Raw genomic sequence first — 16,847 nt, forward strand, 5'->3', positions numbered from 1 at the left:
GAGGTCCAGCAAGTGGGGGGCCAAAATATCTCGAAAGGCCGAGTAGTACTCATGAGGATATCCATCAGGACCAGGCGTTTTACCGGGGTGTAGGAGCGAGATGGCACCCTGGACCTCCTCCAGGGTGAAGGGGCGGTCCAGAGTGACGCAGTCTCTTGAGAGAGAGAAGGCAATCGGGTATCAGTTCCGTCCAGCAAAGCGGCCAGAGGAGCGCCCGAGGGACGATCAGCGTAGAGGTGCGTGTAGAAGGTAGCAAAAGTTTGTGCTATGGCCGCGGACGTCACTTGGGGGGTCCCATCGTTTGAACGGACCTCAGGAATAATACGGTTAACTTAGGGATAAGACACAAGGTTGTGGAGGAGCTTGCCGTTCTTATCCCCCCCCATCCATAAACGCGAGACACCGACGAGCACAAGAGCATTTTGGCCGACTCCAACGAGATCCGGAGGATCTCCTCGCGAACCGCTGCTAGATGCAAGGAATAATCCCCCCCGACCACCAGAGTTGGGCAGTTTCCAGCTGCGTCGCCCGGGATTCCAGCTGTGCGAGCTAGGCCGTCTGTTCCGACCGCTTTGTGTGGACCAACCCTCTGGCCACTCCTCGGACAACGGCCTTGCCTGCCTACCACAGAGTCCCTGTTGAGGGAACCGAGCCCGCATGGGTGGAAAAATAGTGACGGAGTTCCTGGCCGAGTGATTCCACTAACTCAGAGTCCTGCAAGAACCAGGCGTTCAGCCGCCAGACCGCTCGTGGGCCCGTCGGAGGAAATCCCAGCCGGAGGGAGACGGGAGAATGATCCGAAATCCCTATGGGCAGGATCGCCGCGCCAGAGACCAGATGGCAGTAATAATAAACAATGGTCCGTGGACTATTTCTTCTCAATACCACAATTAGTCAGTACTTAGTCACCGAATAAACATTTCTCGAGTATGAAAATCTACTCCAAGTCAATGAATGCACCAGAGACCAGATGGCAGTCGGTGGCCGGCATCAGGAGAAGGTCAATGCGGGAGTGAGAATGGTGGGCTGCCGACGTGTGGGTGTAACGATCCTCGAGGGAGTGCCAAACCCACTACACGTCGCAGAGACCCAGGGCCGAGGTCCAACTTGATAGGATCTTAGCGGAGGAGACACGGGCCTCGGACGAGGTCCCCGTCATATCACGCAGGAACTGCAGAACGGATTTAAAGTCCCCTCCAACCACTCTTAGTCCCTGCGGGAGGGAGGAAATCACTTGTGTAGGATGGCGGAGTGTCGGAGACAGGAGTGCAGGGGGAATGTAAAGGCTCAGGAGGTTTAAGGGGCGTCCTCCTATGGTACCCGAGACTACCACATAACGGCCCTACACATCTGTCTCGGCGGTAGTCAGGGTAAAGGGAAGGCCTTTCCTGAGCAAAATAGCCACCCCCAGGAGCCCCGTGTGAAGCCGGAATGCTAGACCCTGTCAAAGCCCTAATGGTCTAGGAAGTTGCATTGTGTACCCAGGAGGTGCGTCTCTTGGAGGAAAAGAATGTCCCGTGTGGCGGTGGGCCGTGTGGAGGACAGCCGTATGCTTAATGTGGTCTAAGAGGCCATTGACATTCCAGGAAAGGATGTGGATGGGTCTAGTGAGAGTGTGTGTCATCGGAAGATATGGGATGGGGAGGAACGGATAACCACATGGGACCACACCCAGCCGGGGGATGGCATCCGCCCAGAAGCAGGCTCAGAAAAGTGGCAATGGAAATTGGTGATCTGTTTGTCAACTGTGAAGGTCCAGAGAGAGGAGGGGGCACAACTGCCAGCAGCTGTTCCTGATGCCGGCCCGTAGGCGGCCAAAAATAAACTGGTGGAGGCAGTGATCTGCGTGTCAGCTGTGGACCTACCTGTGAGACAAAACTTCTAAGGAGAATTGCAACCAGCGGCCTGTAGGCGGCAAAACAAAACAAACTGCCGAGGGACAACGGTCCCCCGTCCCTTACAGCCCACCCAACTCCCCCCACCCTACACTTCTGAAGTGGAAGCATCTGTCGCCCCAAAACCCCAAAAAACACTAACTACCCCACCACAAGGTGATACGCTACTCTAAAACGATTAGCAGCAGTCAATCAGGAGCATGGCTGTGGAGGTCCCCCGTCCATGTATACGGATGTAAGCCCACATTAACAACATGAATTGGCTTAAAGTCACTGAATAGTTCAGAGTCCGGATGGCAATGTTACGGTAGACCCTGGCCGGGTCATCCAGAGGAGCCAGGGAGGAGGCCCGTCCGCGGGGCCGGGGACGGTTCGTTACCACCAGCTTCAATGGGGGAGTGGAGGCAGGATACCCGTTAATGAGTCACACCTCTTTCTCCCCAGCAGAGCCGCGGATCACAGGGCTTCCAGACAGGTCCGAGTCCGACATGGCCCTTTGTCGAGTGCCGTCCGGTCGCGGGGCACTGCCCATGTCGATGAGGGAACACACCAGGGTCAGGGAAGAAGCCCCCCCCCCGCTCGAGGCCCGAGACGGGGAGCGTCTGGACAGCACCCCCGGTGACCGGGAGCCCCCTCCCCGGCGGTTGCCCCATCTTCTGGATCCAGTTCGGCGTTGTTACGCCTTGGGTGCACCTGGGCCCAGTTGGATCGCTATTTTTGGAACAGGGGACGGGCCGCACTAGGTAGGAGGGGCCGCTCTTCCGTAAGCCAGGTCCAAGCCGCCTGCAGGGTGTCAAAGAAGAAGATCTTGTCTTGGAAAAACACCTTAAGGCGAGCTGGGAAGAGGAGTCTGTAGCGGAGGCCCAGGGCCCTAAGCTTTTGTTTAACCTCGTCATAAGACCGGCATTGACTTTGTACCTCTCTGGAGTAATCCGGAAAGACCATAATCTTGGAGTTTTGGAAGTGCAGTTTGCCTTACGCCCTGGCGGCCTCCAGGATTGCATCTCGATCTCGAAAGTTAAAGATACAGAGGAAAATGGGGTGGGCGGGAACACCAGGGGGGGGGGTTGGGAGCGAGGGAGCAGTGAGCACACTCAACCGCAAACCAAGGGGAAAGTTTCTCTTTGGGGATGCAAGACCGAATCCGCTCCTCGATAAAGACATCAGTGCGTCCCTTCTCCACTCCGTCCGGAAATCTCAGGAGGCGCAGGTTGTTTCTCCGGACCCTGTTTACCGCATCCTCGGCCCTTCGGTGGAGTCTGCAGGCGGGCCACTTGAGACCGGAGAGTGCCCACGGCATCCTCTGCCGTTGAAAGACGGGACTTCGCTTCTGTAATCCAGGCTGTAGCATTACGAAGATCTTGCCGAATCAGCACAACATCGACCCGCACCTCCCCGATCTTGGTTTTCACCGAGGCTTGTGAGGCACTGATCGCCTGCAGGATAGTGTTGATGTCGCCTCCGGCCGCCCCAGGCGCAGCCCTGGGCCCGACCGCCGGGTCACGATCAGGCCTGGTGAATTGGTCCATTGTTGTTTGGGTGGAGGAGGTGGTGGCTGGGGCCACGCGATTTCTTCCCAGGATCTCAAAGAGGCTGGGGAGAAGCGGGGTGGGGGGGAACGCACCAGCGCCGTCGTCGCAGTCCCCCGCCACCCGATACGGCGGCCGGCCCTCCTCCAACTCCCCCACAGCAAAATAAAAAGGGGGGGGGGTCGATGTCCAAGGCAACGTAGGTCCTCGGGGAGCCCGGGGCGGACAGGCACACCTATGCGCCACTCAACCTAGCGGCCGATCTGCCCCTCCTTAAGCCGCAGCACACCCAACGGCCTGCAGCCGCCAAACAAAGAGAGGCCTTCTAGACCACGGGCCAAAGTGGATCAGGAAGCCCACCGGACCTCCAGAGTCGGGCACCCCGTCTCCCCGGTCACGAGGCAGGCAAGGTGGGCGGGCGACGGTATTCCAGTCTATGTTTCCACGGTTAGGTGTCCCACCGCCACGGTATTAATACCCGGGCCAGTTACCTCCCCCCGTCGCGGGTATCACAACACCCACCGGCCCGGTCCCTCCAAGGCCGCGGGGGGCGCGGCGAGCCACTGCAGGTCGGAGGGGGGGAGGCATTAAGGTCCGATGGGCAGGCCCAGTCTGAATCTAGAGCCGGGCCAGGCCAGGCCTCAGGGCAGTCCGACCAGCCCGCGTCCCGACACGGCCACCGAGGGGTTCAGTGGATCGGGGGCCCGCACATCACATCCCCGCCTCCTCACCTCCAGTAAGTGTAGCGCTGGACGCCTCCAGCCGCAGGCCTCTTCACGGCCCTCCACCAGCTCCACCACCGGGGCCTCAGCAGTCACTCCAGGGCCCCCAGGTGGCCAGGCTCGGGTCCGTTCTCCCAGGGCAGCCAGCTCCAGCCGCGGGCCGGCGAGCAGGAGACACCGCGTCCAGCGCCGCCCAGACGCATTCACTCTCAGAGGGGCCGCAAGCGCCGTACCGCTCCCCACGCACCTCCACTCCATTCCGGAGCCGTTCGAGACGCATCCCCGGGCTCGGGGTCAATAGGGCAGTCCACACGCCCAGTACCCCGTCGCGAGGGCTGCAGGGGATGACGGGGGCGGACGATACCAACCTAGGCTCCTGGCCGCGAGGTCAGCCCTAGGGAGCCGCCATGTTGAAGGATGCAGGCCCCTCGGGCAGAGGGCCAGCGAGAACGACACAAGGTCTTGGCAGGGCCCCAAAGGGATCAAGGCGGTGCAGATAGGATACAGGAGGCGGGCCCAGGACTTTGGGGCATCGATTGCTGAAGAAAGTGGGCCGACGCAGGGCGGATGACGGAGGGGGTCTGGAGCACTCCGAGTGCGACAGTCATCTTGAATCCTCAAGCCACGCCCGCATCATAATTACAAGTTTTAAATTTGAAAAAGATCATTCTTGGTGCCCTGTTCCTACATGGACACTGTCGTTCCTGCTTGTAAATATTTCAGCCCAAAGCACTGATGTCTTCTCTACAGTGTATATTTATTTATTTATTTATAACACTTATAAAGCGCGTAATACCAACCGGTGTCCTGGCGCTGAAGTGGTAACTCCCTGAGATTAAGATTCCCAGCTATAGGGTAAAAAGCCATGTTTTGAGATTTTTTCTGAAAGCCAGCAGATTGGTGATTGATTTAAGGGTCAGGGGGAGGGAGTTCCAAGCCTTTGCTTCTCCTCGAACAAAGCTCCTGCCCCCCCAGCGGGCCTTCCTGATCCGACCTGTTTTGATCAGTCCCATGCTGGCAGACTTCAGATGTCTGTGTGGTCTATACCACTGGAAATGATCCTGAAGAGACACTGGACCCAAGCCATGCAGTGCCTTAAAGACAATGCAGAGGGTTTTAAACAGAATCCTCTTCCGCAATGGGAGCCAATGCAATTTCTCCAATTCCTTGGTGGCTGATGAGAATTTGGGCAGACCTCCAATAAGGCGGGCTGCCGCATTTTGTAGGACCTGAAGTTTATTCAACACTCCCTGTTGGGCCTCGAGGAAGAGACTATTACAGTAGTCGAGGCGCGAGAGCACAAGTGCCGTCACCACCGTTTTTTTGCTTCCCTCAGGTAAGAAGGGGAGCACTTTCCTAATGGTTTTCAGGAGCCAATGTATGGACGAGGTCAACGCCATAACTTGGGGTTTGAAAGAAAGTTGGCTGTCTATAATGACTCCCAGATTTTTCACCTTTTGAGCTGGAGCGGGCGGGTTCCCATATCTGTTGGCCACCATCTGGGACTCCACAGATTTAAGTTGGAACCAAAGACAATCACCTCCGTCTTGGAGGAATTGAGTTTTAAGCAACTTTTTGCCATCCAGAAACTGACTGCAGACATGCAGTCTTGAGACCTGGCTGTCACCACCAGCTCTTTTCCCGGAAGCACTGAGACCACGATCTGGGTGTCGTCTGCGTAAGAGGTTAACTCAAACCCGAAGGCTCGGATCACCAGGGCAGGAGAGGATACATAGATATTAAATAAAGTGGGGCTAAGGGAGGATCCCTGAAGGACCCCCCTTAGTTCGAAGTCCTCCATAGCAACCACTTGTACCCGGTCTTTCAGAAAGGCCTTCAGAATATTGAGTGCGTGCCCCTGGATCCCACAGCCCTCCAATCGGTCCACCAATAGATCATGGTGAACAGTATCGAAGGCCGCTGTCAGATCCAAAAGGATCAACACTGCTTGGCCCCCCACGTTACTGGGGTTGGGGCTCTCACAGCGCACTAGAACCGTGGCGACACGTTTCGCGGACCTGGCCCTGTTGCTGGCGAAGCGTGCCATCACGATGAGGTGGAAGTCAGCCAGACCTCCCGACCCGGAGTTGTGGAGGGCGGAAGTGGTGCGATGGGGTAAGGCAGAGGGAGTTGCACTACAGAGGGAGGAATACAGGGGTCTGAGGAAAACGCCAATTTCACTAGACTGGTATACCATATTAGGTATGTTTGAAACTGGGAGAGACGGGGAAGACGAGGGTGCAAGCGCCTCTTCGAATGCACGATAAATGTGTCCTTGGCCGGACCAACATGCACTGTCACTAACCGTGGTGCGCTAAGGAGAGGTGCGAGTAGTCCCCCAATTTACACTCTCTGTATTGGTCTCGTCCCACCTATGTGTACAATCGAATGGATCCATATGTTGTGATTCTCTATGTGCCCCAGTCTAATGATTGCTCAATTATATGTTTTTGTGAGAGTGTCGGATGGGTTTGTTTAGGGCGGGGGGAGGGATAGTTTTGACAGGGGTTTGTATAAACTGTGACGGTTACTGTCACCAACAAAATGAAAAATTGAGACAACTATGCAATTATATGTTCTAAGCAACCTTATGTAAGTATTACTCTGTTTCCCTCCGGGACTGGAAATTTCTGTGACTGCTTTACCTACTATGCTAATAAACAGATTTCAAAAAAAAAAAAAAAAAAAAAAAAACACTGCTTGGCCCCCATCGTCGAGCACCTTCGCTGAGAGTCTACATAGCAGGGCTCCCAAACCAAACATTTAATTGCATTTACTCTTTGGCTCCGCGACAACGAAAGATGTGAGCTATCCTCAATCTGTCAAGCTTTCAATTTTAATTCTGTTGTGCTATTACAGGAGACAATGAAGTAGGATCACTTTATATTACCCAGCCTCTCCAAGGCGACCTTTAAAGTTGCACAAGAGCTTGATGGTGGATCCTCTACTTCAATGTTCAACTTTACAAGGTATGAGTCAGCTGTTTTTTCAGGTTGCTTTAAGACCTCTTGATTTTGATTAGTGGGCTTAAAGACCATTTATTGCTTACCAACGGTTGGCTTCACTGCCGCTCATTTGCTTGCTTCCTATTAGTCAGCTGCCATATGCTCCCTTTCTCTATTTGTGTATTTGTCCCTCGCCTCAAGCATGGATGCATTACTTGTGTCCTTCCACTACTCATTTCTTTTTTTTTAGGAGTAACTTTTTCTTAGGATTTAGGTACTCAACCAGAATGTGTATTTTTCAGCTTGTCCCTCATGTACTAATGCCATCATCGTGCTCCACTCCTGTGTGTTTGCCCTCACCTACCCTTCCTTCTTCCGTTGTGCATGCTGGCTTTGCCCCACCCTTCCTCTGTTCATTACACATGTTGGCTTGCCCTTGCCCTTCTTCCCTCTGTTGTCTGTGTTGACTTGCCCCATTCCCACTCGCCCTCTCTCTGTTTATTGTTTGTGCTGCCCTGACCCCTCCCTGAGTTGTGCTTGTGGGCTGCACCACCCCGATACCATAAAAAATAAAAAAGCACTACAGGAGAGATATAATTGGACACGTCATATTGCTTTCCCTCCCAAATTCTCTGTCCTCAGTGTTGCATTACCCCTTCCTCCGTATTGCCTCTTGCCCCTCCCTCGCTTCCACAATAAAAAAAAAACACTGAAGAGCCCATCACTGGCCATGACATAACATTTTTGTTTTCAACTTTCAGCCATGTTGCACAGCAGTTGAGCTGCTGTACAACATGGCTAAATAAATAATTAGCAAGACCAATTGGCTTTGACGATGCTTGTTCTGTTTTCCCTGACGTTTTGACTGTATTGTTATCATTCTGGGGACAACTATCGAACGTTGGCAAGAGAGCAGTTTGTGGATTCATAAAATTCTTCATGGATATTTCCCATGTTATACAGTGCATGGTTTAAGAGCTTGACCAGCTTTTGGGTTATTATAAAAGACCGAAATATGGGAGTGCGCTGATTCTGAGGGTTCAGGGGGATGTTGATTAACAATATCCTGCAATAGTAGGAGCTTATCTGCCAGATTTAAAAGATTTTAAACACACCAGACTCCTGTAAGCATAATATAAAGGAGGTGTGGAAAATACCTATCAGTTTTGTTTTTTTGAATGCAAGGGGGCAAGAACCACCTTTGGGGGATATGCAAATCTACATGGGCATATCTCCCATAAAGTGGGGGTTTCATGTCAAAGGGAATCTAAAGGACAGTAATAAGGAAGATGAAGACTTGAAGACATCATGATCATGGAAGGCCAGCAGGACAACCACTTCTTTGGTCCTTCCTCCATTGAGTATGCCTGGGACACACCGACATATCAGCAGTGCTTACTTTGTAAAAGAATAAGCATGGTACCCAAAGTTTTGTTCAAAACCCTGCCACCGGTGCTATCAAATATCGGGTGCCAAATACCAAGGCTGTAGTGATTTCACTTCATGCCACTTTAATCCTCTACCAGACACGATCTCATTTTTGCAGTTTATTTTTATCTGTGCTTTCCACCTTTGTCAATGTTTTTCCATCTTTCTCTTGCTCCCTTTTTTATTTTTCTGTCTCTTGCATCGGACCAAAATCTGCTGAGGGTAAAAAAAGTGCTGGTCCCCATAAATGACTGGCAGTGGGCTCTACCTGCAACCACATGCTCAAATTAAGAACTGTATATCAGAGGAGAGTAGACAACTCCAACATACAGCTGCAATACAGGAAATAAAATGCATATCCCACAAAGGCATTAGGGTAAACATGTTGGGACTCAGGACAGTTAAGAACCGTTATAGGAATTTCTGAAATCTCATCAAGAATCGCACGGCCCGCAAGATCTAAAGAAGGGGAAGAAATCAATAGATCAACACCTCACTGGGTATGAGCCATGATGATAAATTTCCGGTCTGCAGTCTTCTTCCCCAGGTTCAGCATTAATTTAAGTTCCTAATAGGCACAGTCTGGGTGGTTTTCATTGTCAACTGTGTGCCAGACACGACCTCTTCTTGCAGCTAGTCAAAATGAATAGACCGCGACAGACTTATGCTAGAGAGGGCATCGACAGGAGGAGCTAGCACCAACTGTGATGCAAGCCTCCACATTCAGAGGCGCAAACAGAGGCTTTGTCCCATAACTCACACTAATGGAGTGAGACTTGCATAATCGCCTAAATCAACAAGCAAGAGGCACCAAGCCCAAAAACATAGATCCCACTGGGTGGCAGCAGCAGTTTTGGACTTCTGCACACAGATGGGAAATGGTACTAGCCTCAAAAACACCTCGGCCACCATGGCGGATCTTGATCATTAACATTGCAGCGGGTGCTGCTAAGAGCAGCACTCGCCGCGATGTTAATATGCCATGTGTGTATTTCACAGTACTATGTGGCAGGCACCACACAGTGCCTGCCACATAGTGCCGTGAAATGTAGGGGGTACCCCTCAAGTGCACCCTCGCCTTCCCCAACACCAGGCTGTCTTCAGCCGACATGGTAATGTGGCGGACGTGCTTGCTAGGCACCGCCGCCATTTTACTGCCGAAAACCGCTCCGCCAGGCAATCGTAAGGATTGCCTGTGGCGGTTCCGTCATAGACAAGCTTTGTGACCACCACGGTTGCAGTGGGATTCCCCCCCACCATCCCAATTTGGCGGGGGAAATCGCGGTCGGAGGACCGCCACCACATGGCTGGTGGTCTTCCTCCATCCGAATGAGCCCCTTAGTTATCCATTCATTTCAATTTCCAGGCAATAGCCATGCTTAAACCAAATGTGAATTTGAATATTTCGTTTTGAATAAAAGGTGGTACACAGCACATAACTCTGTCTTTTTAGGCTTTCAATTATTTTTATTTTTCCTACAAAGTGAGAGTCTCAACTCTATAATGAAATTCATTCAAACTTAAGCACCAAATGCTAATCCCATGACATTCCTTCAAATAGCTTTTACACCTATTTGCAGGGTTTTTACAGGATGGATAATCAAAACTTGCAATACGAATGGACGGACATGTGGAACTATGAATATCAAATGAAGCAAAAACAGAGGCAAACTATGTAGAAAGGGCAATTTAGTGTTTTCTTAAGTGAAATGAGTTAGCTTCCTAAATAAGAATGCACACCTAATATATATCAATCAATCAATCAATCAATATGAACTTTATTCGGATAAAAAACAGCATAACCATCAAAGTACAGGTTAAAAAAACTAAATATTAAAATAAATCAGGCAATAAGGACAAACAACCTATACTATAAGAACAAACCATGCTATATTTGGTAGGCAAATTATGTTAGAAAAGCAAAGCAAACAAAGCTTAACAGCATACAGTGATATGTCAAGTTTTGACTTTACAAACAATTTGATCGTACTACACCTACTTTTTAAACCTAAACACTCCTTGTAGTAATAAACACCATAAATAATTAACTCTAGCCCAAAGAGAATAAGGCACTGCACCATGTGGCAGATTCCTGCAAATATCACTGCTTACATATTGCCAAAGTTGAGGTAAACACACTATTCAAAGTGACTTAAAAACAGCATAACACATTGCATTTAATTCTCTTCTCTCTGAGTTTAAATTAACATTACCAAAACAAAAGATAATAAAGTTTTTAGTAGTGGTAAGAAACTCTGGATATTTTGGTAGCTGTGGATAAAACTCTTCAGTCTTTTATGCATTACTTAACAGAAAACAATTTAGTTGATACAGGTAACAATGAATAAAACGACCTTAGTAAAGGCAAAATACATTTGATTAACCATCACCATCAAATGTGCCTTCTACAAATGTAATTGTGTACGTTTCAAATATTAACAAATGGCTCTGCAAGCCATTGAATTGATTTCATAAAGTTGTACAACTATGCCTAACATTTTATAATAATGGAAGAGGCAAAAAGCAATGTCTGTACCTTAGTCCGTATGTCTCCTAAGAGCTGAGAGCAGTAAATTATTCAAAAGAGAAATTGAAACAGTCAAGAATAGTTACTAAGTGGCAAAACACAGTGTTAATAAGATACAGCTAAGATTAGAAAAATGCATTTCTGTTTTCCACCTTTAAGCATACAACTTCCTTCTCTTCAAGAGAACAACTTTGGGTGAAATTAGGTCGGTGCACATAATTGCATTCCAATTAAATGTGTTTTCCAGCTGAAGTAAAAAATACTGTTGTACTCTGAAAAGATGAAGCTGCACAGCAAAAAATCTGATTTTGATTTCACACTGCCATCTTTTGCTGACAATTAGATTTGACGAGGAAAGAAGTTGAATGCTGACCAGTGTTACAGAGAACACATGCAGTTAGTTATTTTCAATTACACCGTTGCAGATATGGGTCCTTCAATTGCCATTTAAAAAGGAATAAGGGTTTGATTACATTATGACAGACAACAATAAATAGGACCATGTATTATAACAGGGACAAAGATGCACTAACAATAGGAATCTAAGAATGAAACCACTTCAATAAAGTAATATGACTGAAGTTACCTACCTTGGAGTAATAATGTTCAAAGAATCTGCAATACAGGCTTGATCTCTTGAAATGAAACTCATAACAGTGTCTTTCCATAAACAAGAATCGAGCCATATCACAGATAATAAAGTCTAGTACAAATGGAAAAACTCCCTTTTATATATGGCACATCTCGCACAGCTGAAGTTCATTGGGAACGTTTTTCACTGACAAACTGCTATGTAGGAACGAAAACCAGAGGTATTCCATTAGTGAAGAAAGAATGGTTATAGAATTTCCGACAAGACCGAGAATTATTACTACAAGTTAAATAATTATCACTTTCACTGAATACCAACTTCATGCGAGTGTCAGTCTTTTTGAGGAAACCCCTAGCCTTTCCTAATAATGTAAAAATAGAACAGATGGGATCTCAAAAAAGGCCTTCACAATTAAAAGAATAATTCATGACTGAGTGGAAGTAGATGGTCTTTGGACTATCATTAGAAGAAAGCAGACTGTTATTTGTGAATCCATGCAGTAATAACAGGGATGCTGAAACAGTACCCCTTTCAGAATAGACTGCAATCTCACCTTTTGATTGCATGATCTATAACGCTATAAATATAAATAAGATCTAATTGAACAGTAGCTGCATTTCATGATCTATTTTAATATCCAGTTTCAATCTTTATGCAGGCAACAACTGCATCCCTATTAAGATCATAGGGGTCAGGACCAATATAAAACGTGGTTCACTGTCCGTCGATTAATCAATAGACAATAGAGAGCCAGGACTAGTTTTCTGCCATCCTGTATCCTCGACATACAACTGTCAACCGTGATCCAGGACCAGCTTTCTATTTGCAGACATTTTTCAACTACTGCTTCAGCAAGCACACCTTATCCTCAATAATACAACTGGTGAGCAGGAAAGGAAGAACGTTATTAATATTCCCGTGTTTGCTCTGAACAGACGCGAGTGCAGCTTTAAAACACACCAAGGCGCAGTGTTTTGTTTAAGTCAATTAAGCGCTGCTATGGACATTGTTGAGACACAGTATCTAAGTATAATCTCACTGGGCAAAGAGCAGCGACTGTTGCAATCTAAGAAATGTAGTCTGTAGCAAATTGTTTTCAGAACTTCTGATGCACATAGCATACTGTTTCTGCTATTATAACATGCATCAAGCAAACAAACAGTGTGACGCATGTTCTAATCCACTTTTTTATTGGCTTTTCAAACTTTGCGTTGGCGCCGCGCTCATTAAAGTACCTCCAGCGAGTAGAGTCAGTAGTACCGGTTTTAATAGACGCCTGCTTCACGGACCACGAGGCCTCTTGGCCACTGAGACCCCGGTGACGCTGGAGGAAAAAGTCTAAAGAAACGCCTATAGCATACCCTCTAAGGATGGGAAAATTACACAATACCCCTCAAGCCCTGGGAGGGAAAACAAAGCTATGAACAGCAAGACGGGTAAGGCGAGATAGATAAAGGGCTGTGCGTGCCCCTTACTGGGGGCAACACCTACCTCCCAAAACCCAGGAGGATGCCAAAAAAACGAATTCCCAAAACAGATCTCTCACTTTAAACACGTCACCCCAAGAAAGGGGGCACGGTACAGTCCGCAACTTATCGCCAGTTGTAACGGTGTTGTTGCAGTCAGTAGAACGAGGCTCCTGTTGCTGCCACCGCTGAAAAACATTAGCGCCTTGGTTGGTAAAGCCGTACGCTGTCTGAAAAGGCACTATCAATCCTGCTAGAAAGCTGGTGATGACGGGTGAGGACTGGGCGGCCAAAGGGCACTCTGCGAGAGAGACTAAGCCAGTCGTAAGGAGGTGGGGGGAGAGTGCTTGAGGTAGCTCCCTGAAGCACAAGATACTACTTGTGTAAAGATATATCTGTAAGAGACATTAGTTAGTGATAGAGTCCTTACCTTAGAATGTCCCCAGACGTCAGACTGGATCCGGAAAGTTCTGCTTAGCAGTACCCTGTGCGTCAGTAGGTGGGGTCCTGCGTCTCCACGTCCGTCACTGGCGTCGTATGCGCCGAGATGACGTCACAGACACTACTTAGTTTTACTGAGTCCACCTACCTCTTTTACAATTATTACGCCCAGCAGCGTTTAATTGACATAGATTTTACAGAGCGAACACACACGAGAAAAAATAGTTAGCACACTTATTTCCCCTAGCTGCGACAAGATTGCGTTTTTTCCCCACTCGCTAAAGGCTGATCTGGCAGATTTTGAGGTGGTTTACAGCAGCTTTCCTGCTTGACCCGGTAGCTGCAGCAGCACTCGCAATTTAAATATGCGGCACAGAATGCGTGCATTTGCTTAGGGTTATGCATGCTGCAAGAAACATAGCAGGCATGAACCCCGCGAGAAAGTAAGCAATTTGGTTCCATAACCCCTTCGCGTACATAACTCACCTTTTGGTAACACCAGAGGGAGATTTGTCTCGAAGCTAAAGTCAACTTTTCTGTGACTCTGCTTATATTTTAAGGGGAAGGCATAATGAAGTTCAGAAATATTATACTTGTTTATTTCTTTTACTCCCGCCATTATTGACCTGTATTTCTCCGTGTTATTTAAAGCGCCGCGACACACCACGTGTTGGTAGGACGTCACAATATCTAAACCAAATTGAATTAATACATTTATAACAAGCGCTCGCCATTGGGGGAAGGCAGCCGCTTGTTTATATTTGCATTGTGCTTTCATTTTCACTTTAAGTAAAAGCGCGATGCAAAAATAAACATGCGGCTGAGTGAAACAGATGTATACACGCCCCCTTGAGATAATAAATTGCTTCATGACAGCCTTGAAGCAGATGACGCAGTCCGGTTGGGCCGGACGAAAAGGAGAAAGGGCGGTAACCAAGTAGCCTCCTTTTCAATGGGAAGCCAGCGTTTACCATAAACGTTGATGCGACCCAATGAAAATGAGGGGTTAGCGACCCAATAAAAATGAGGGGCGGGGCTTCAAGTCCCTTTGTGAAATCTCCTCTACCCCAATATGTCTCACGGAGCGAGCAACGCATGCACGCTGCAACGCTAGGCGAGACCTAAACAAAATGTTACGTGCAAAAAAACATCAGCAATGGCAACAGGTGTGACATACAACTGAAGGTCTCTTCAGTTATTGATGAGCTTCTGCGGCAATACGGTATCTTACATGCACTCATCCATCCAGCCACTGATTCATTCTTGCTTTCGCCCACTTACAAATGAGCACAAAAAAAATGAAAGTAAATGGATAATAAATTAAAAGAATAGAAAAACAGATAAGAAAACATGGCACCATCTAAATGTGGTGTTCATATCCTTTCTGTACAAAAATAAAATTGCATAACAGCGGGCTGCCATGTGGAGTGGTAGTGTACACATTGTGCCCCTGTTTTACAGTTCTATTTTTTTTTATTCTTTTTTTTATTGAGATGTTTCAGGTATTTAAGGTAAAAAGAAATCATTACATATATCAATTCATTACACAATCAGAATAAATAATCAGAATAAATAGATACATCAACAACAATAAATAGGCGGTAAAAAGCAGTAGAAAAAAAAAACATGGCTAGGCTAAAAAGGAAGACATACAAGATTAAAACATGCACTATAGTAGGCAAGAATAGGCATGAGGACCGTACAATCTTATACACAATTCATCTTATATTTTCAGTGTCTGGATTCCCTCCATTTTCTGACCGGTGCCCATATATTTCTACCCAATTCACGTGTTTTCTTCCCCTTAAAATCATATAGGCACTCCTCAATATTGTGCATTCCTAAGAGCCTTGACAGCGATTGTTGGAAGGTGGGTGCAGAGGTATCTTTCCATCCAGCTGAAATTAATAAACGCAATATAGCCAGAGATATAAAAACCAGGGCTTCCGCCCCACCTTCTGCCTTCAGTTTACCATCCATGCCCACTAAGACCACAGTAGGGGATAGAATGATGTTTTGTTCTAGCAGCCCCTCCAAAAATAACCGTCTCTCCCTAATAATTGGTGTTAAATTCGGGCAGTTATAAAACATATGAAGTAAATCTGCCGGACCCGTATTACACCTAGGGCCTCTATCATTATCTCTTATTCCCCAGGCGAACAGTTTTGATGAGGTAAAATACAAGTTAAAAAGGGTCTTATAATGCTGAGCCCTCAGATTTGAGGAACGAAAGATCTTTTTATTTAATACTATGGCTAAATCTAGGTCCACATCTGGGTCACCAAGTTTTTGAGCTAGGGAGGTTTCTGTCTTTTCCATATCATCCTCTAGCTTCTGCAGAAGATTATTGTAGCATATTTTAATTTTACTGCCTCCCTTTTTAGGTCTCGCCTGTCGATGCGCATGCGCATCGAGCTTGCGAGACTATGGGGGCTTAACCACTCTTTAACTAACTTGCAAGGAATCGTGGCGATTCCTTGCAGTGCCCGTGACCTTTAAGCTCAATGCGCATGCGCATTGAGCTTAAAAGCGCGTGCACATCAGTTCCCTCATCCGCACGTCGCATTTCTCCTCCCCCCTCGCCCCCTCCCCTGCCCGCCGTGTCGCATTTCTCCTCCCCCCTCCCCTTATCTGCCTTCCCTCCGTCTTGTTTGTGTCGCATTTCTCCTCCCCCCTCGCCCCCTCCCCTGCCCGCCGCATTTCTCCTCCCCCCTCCCCTTATCTGCCTTCCCTCCGTCTTGTTTGTGTCGCATTTCTCCTCCCCCCTCCCCTTCTCTGCCTTCCCTACTTGTACTCGCATCCTGTAGAGAACATAAACCTTTGTGCAAACAAAGGTAAGGGTTCATTCAAAGTTCCTACACGTTTCTTTTGCAACATGTTTTGTCCCCAAAAAATCTGATCGTTCATCACGTAACTCATTCAACGATCACAAAGTCCACACCTTCCTAAACATTATCTGTGACTTTGCATCACTCCAAGATGGCCGCTAGGTAACCCAGAACAGATTGCTCTCTTACATCAACTACACCAGCTATAAGCACAGCATTCGCTTGTTGACAGAGCGGTCCATCTTGTATTAGCAGGACGTGGACATTTAAAAAAGTATAGTAAAACGAACTACAAGGTATGCATGTAGTTAATTACCATTCTTCTCCACTCCAAGCACGTAAACACCTGTTAACATTCAACTTTTTGAATTACGACCACCAATGTTCTGCGGCCGTAAGCAATATTTTGCACCGCTTATTACGCTCATTAACACATCACGGTCACACCCCCTTGACGTAATTCATGAAACTCCA

General features: G+C 47.8%; 1 protein-coding gene across 48 annotated transcripts in view; it reads right to left on the reverse strand.

Moving 5' to 3' along the window:
• Positions 1-16,847, reverse strand: part of CLASP2 (cytoplasmic linker associated protein 2) — a 1,795,600-nt gene that overhangs the window by 553,631 nt on the left and 1,225,122 nt on the right. For 29 of the 48 annotated variants that reach the window (XM_086964693.1, XM_086964694.1, XM_086964709.1 and 26 more), the window contains one exon: positions 11,056-11,079. The exons of the other annotated variants lie outside the window; for them this stretch is intronic. In XM_086964693.1, the coding sequence (XP_086820819.1) occupies positions 11,056-11,079 (24 nt within the window). The remainder of the gene's footprint in view (positions 1-11,055; positions 11,080-16,847) is intronic. 48 annotated transcript variants of the gene reach the window in all.

Source organism: Lissotriton vulgaris, chromosome 4_1, assembly GCF_964263255.1.
Source record: "Lissotriton vulgaris chromosome 4_1, aLisVul1.2, whole genome shotgun sequence".
NCBI classification, from domain to species: domain Eukaryota; kingdom Metazoa; phylum Chordata; class Amphibia; order Caudata; family Salamandridae; genus Lissotriton; species Lissotriton vulgaris.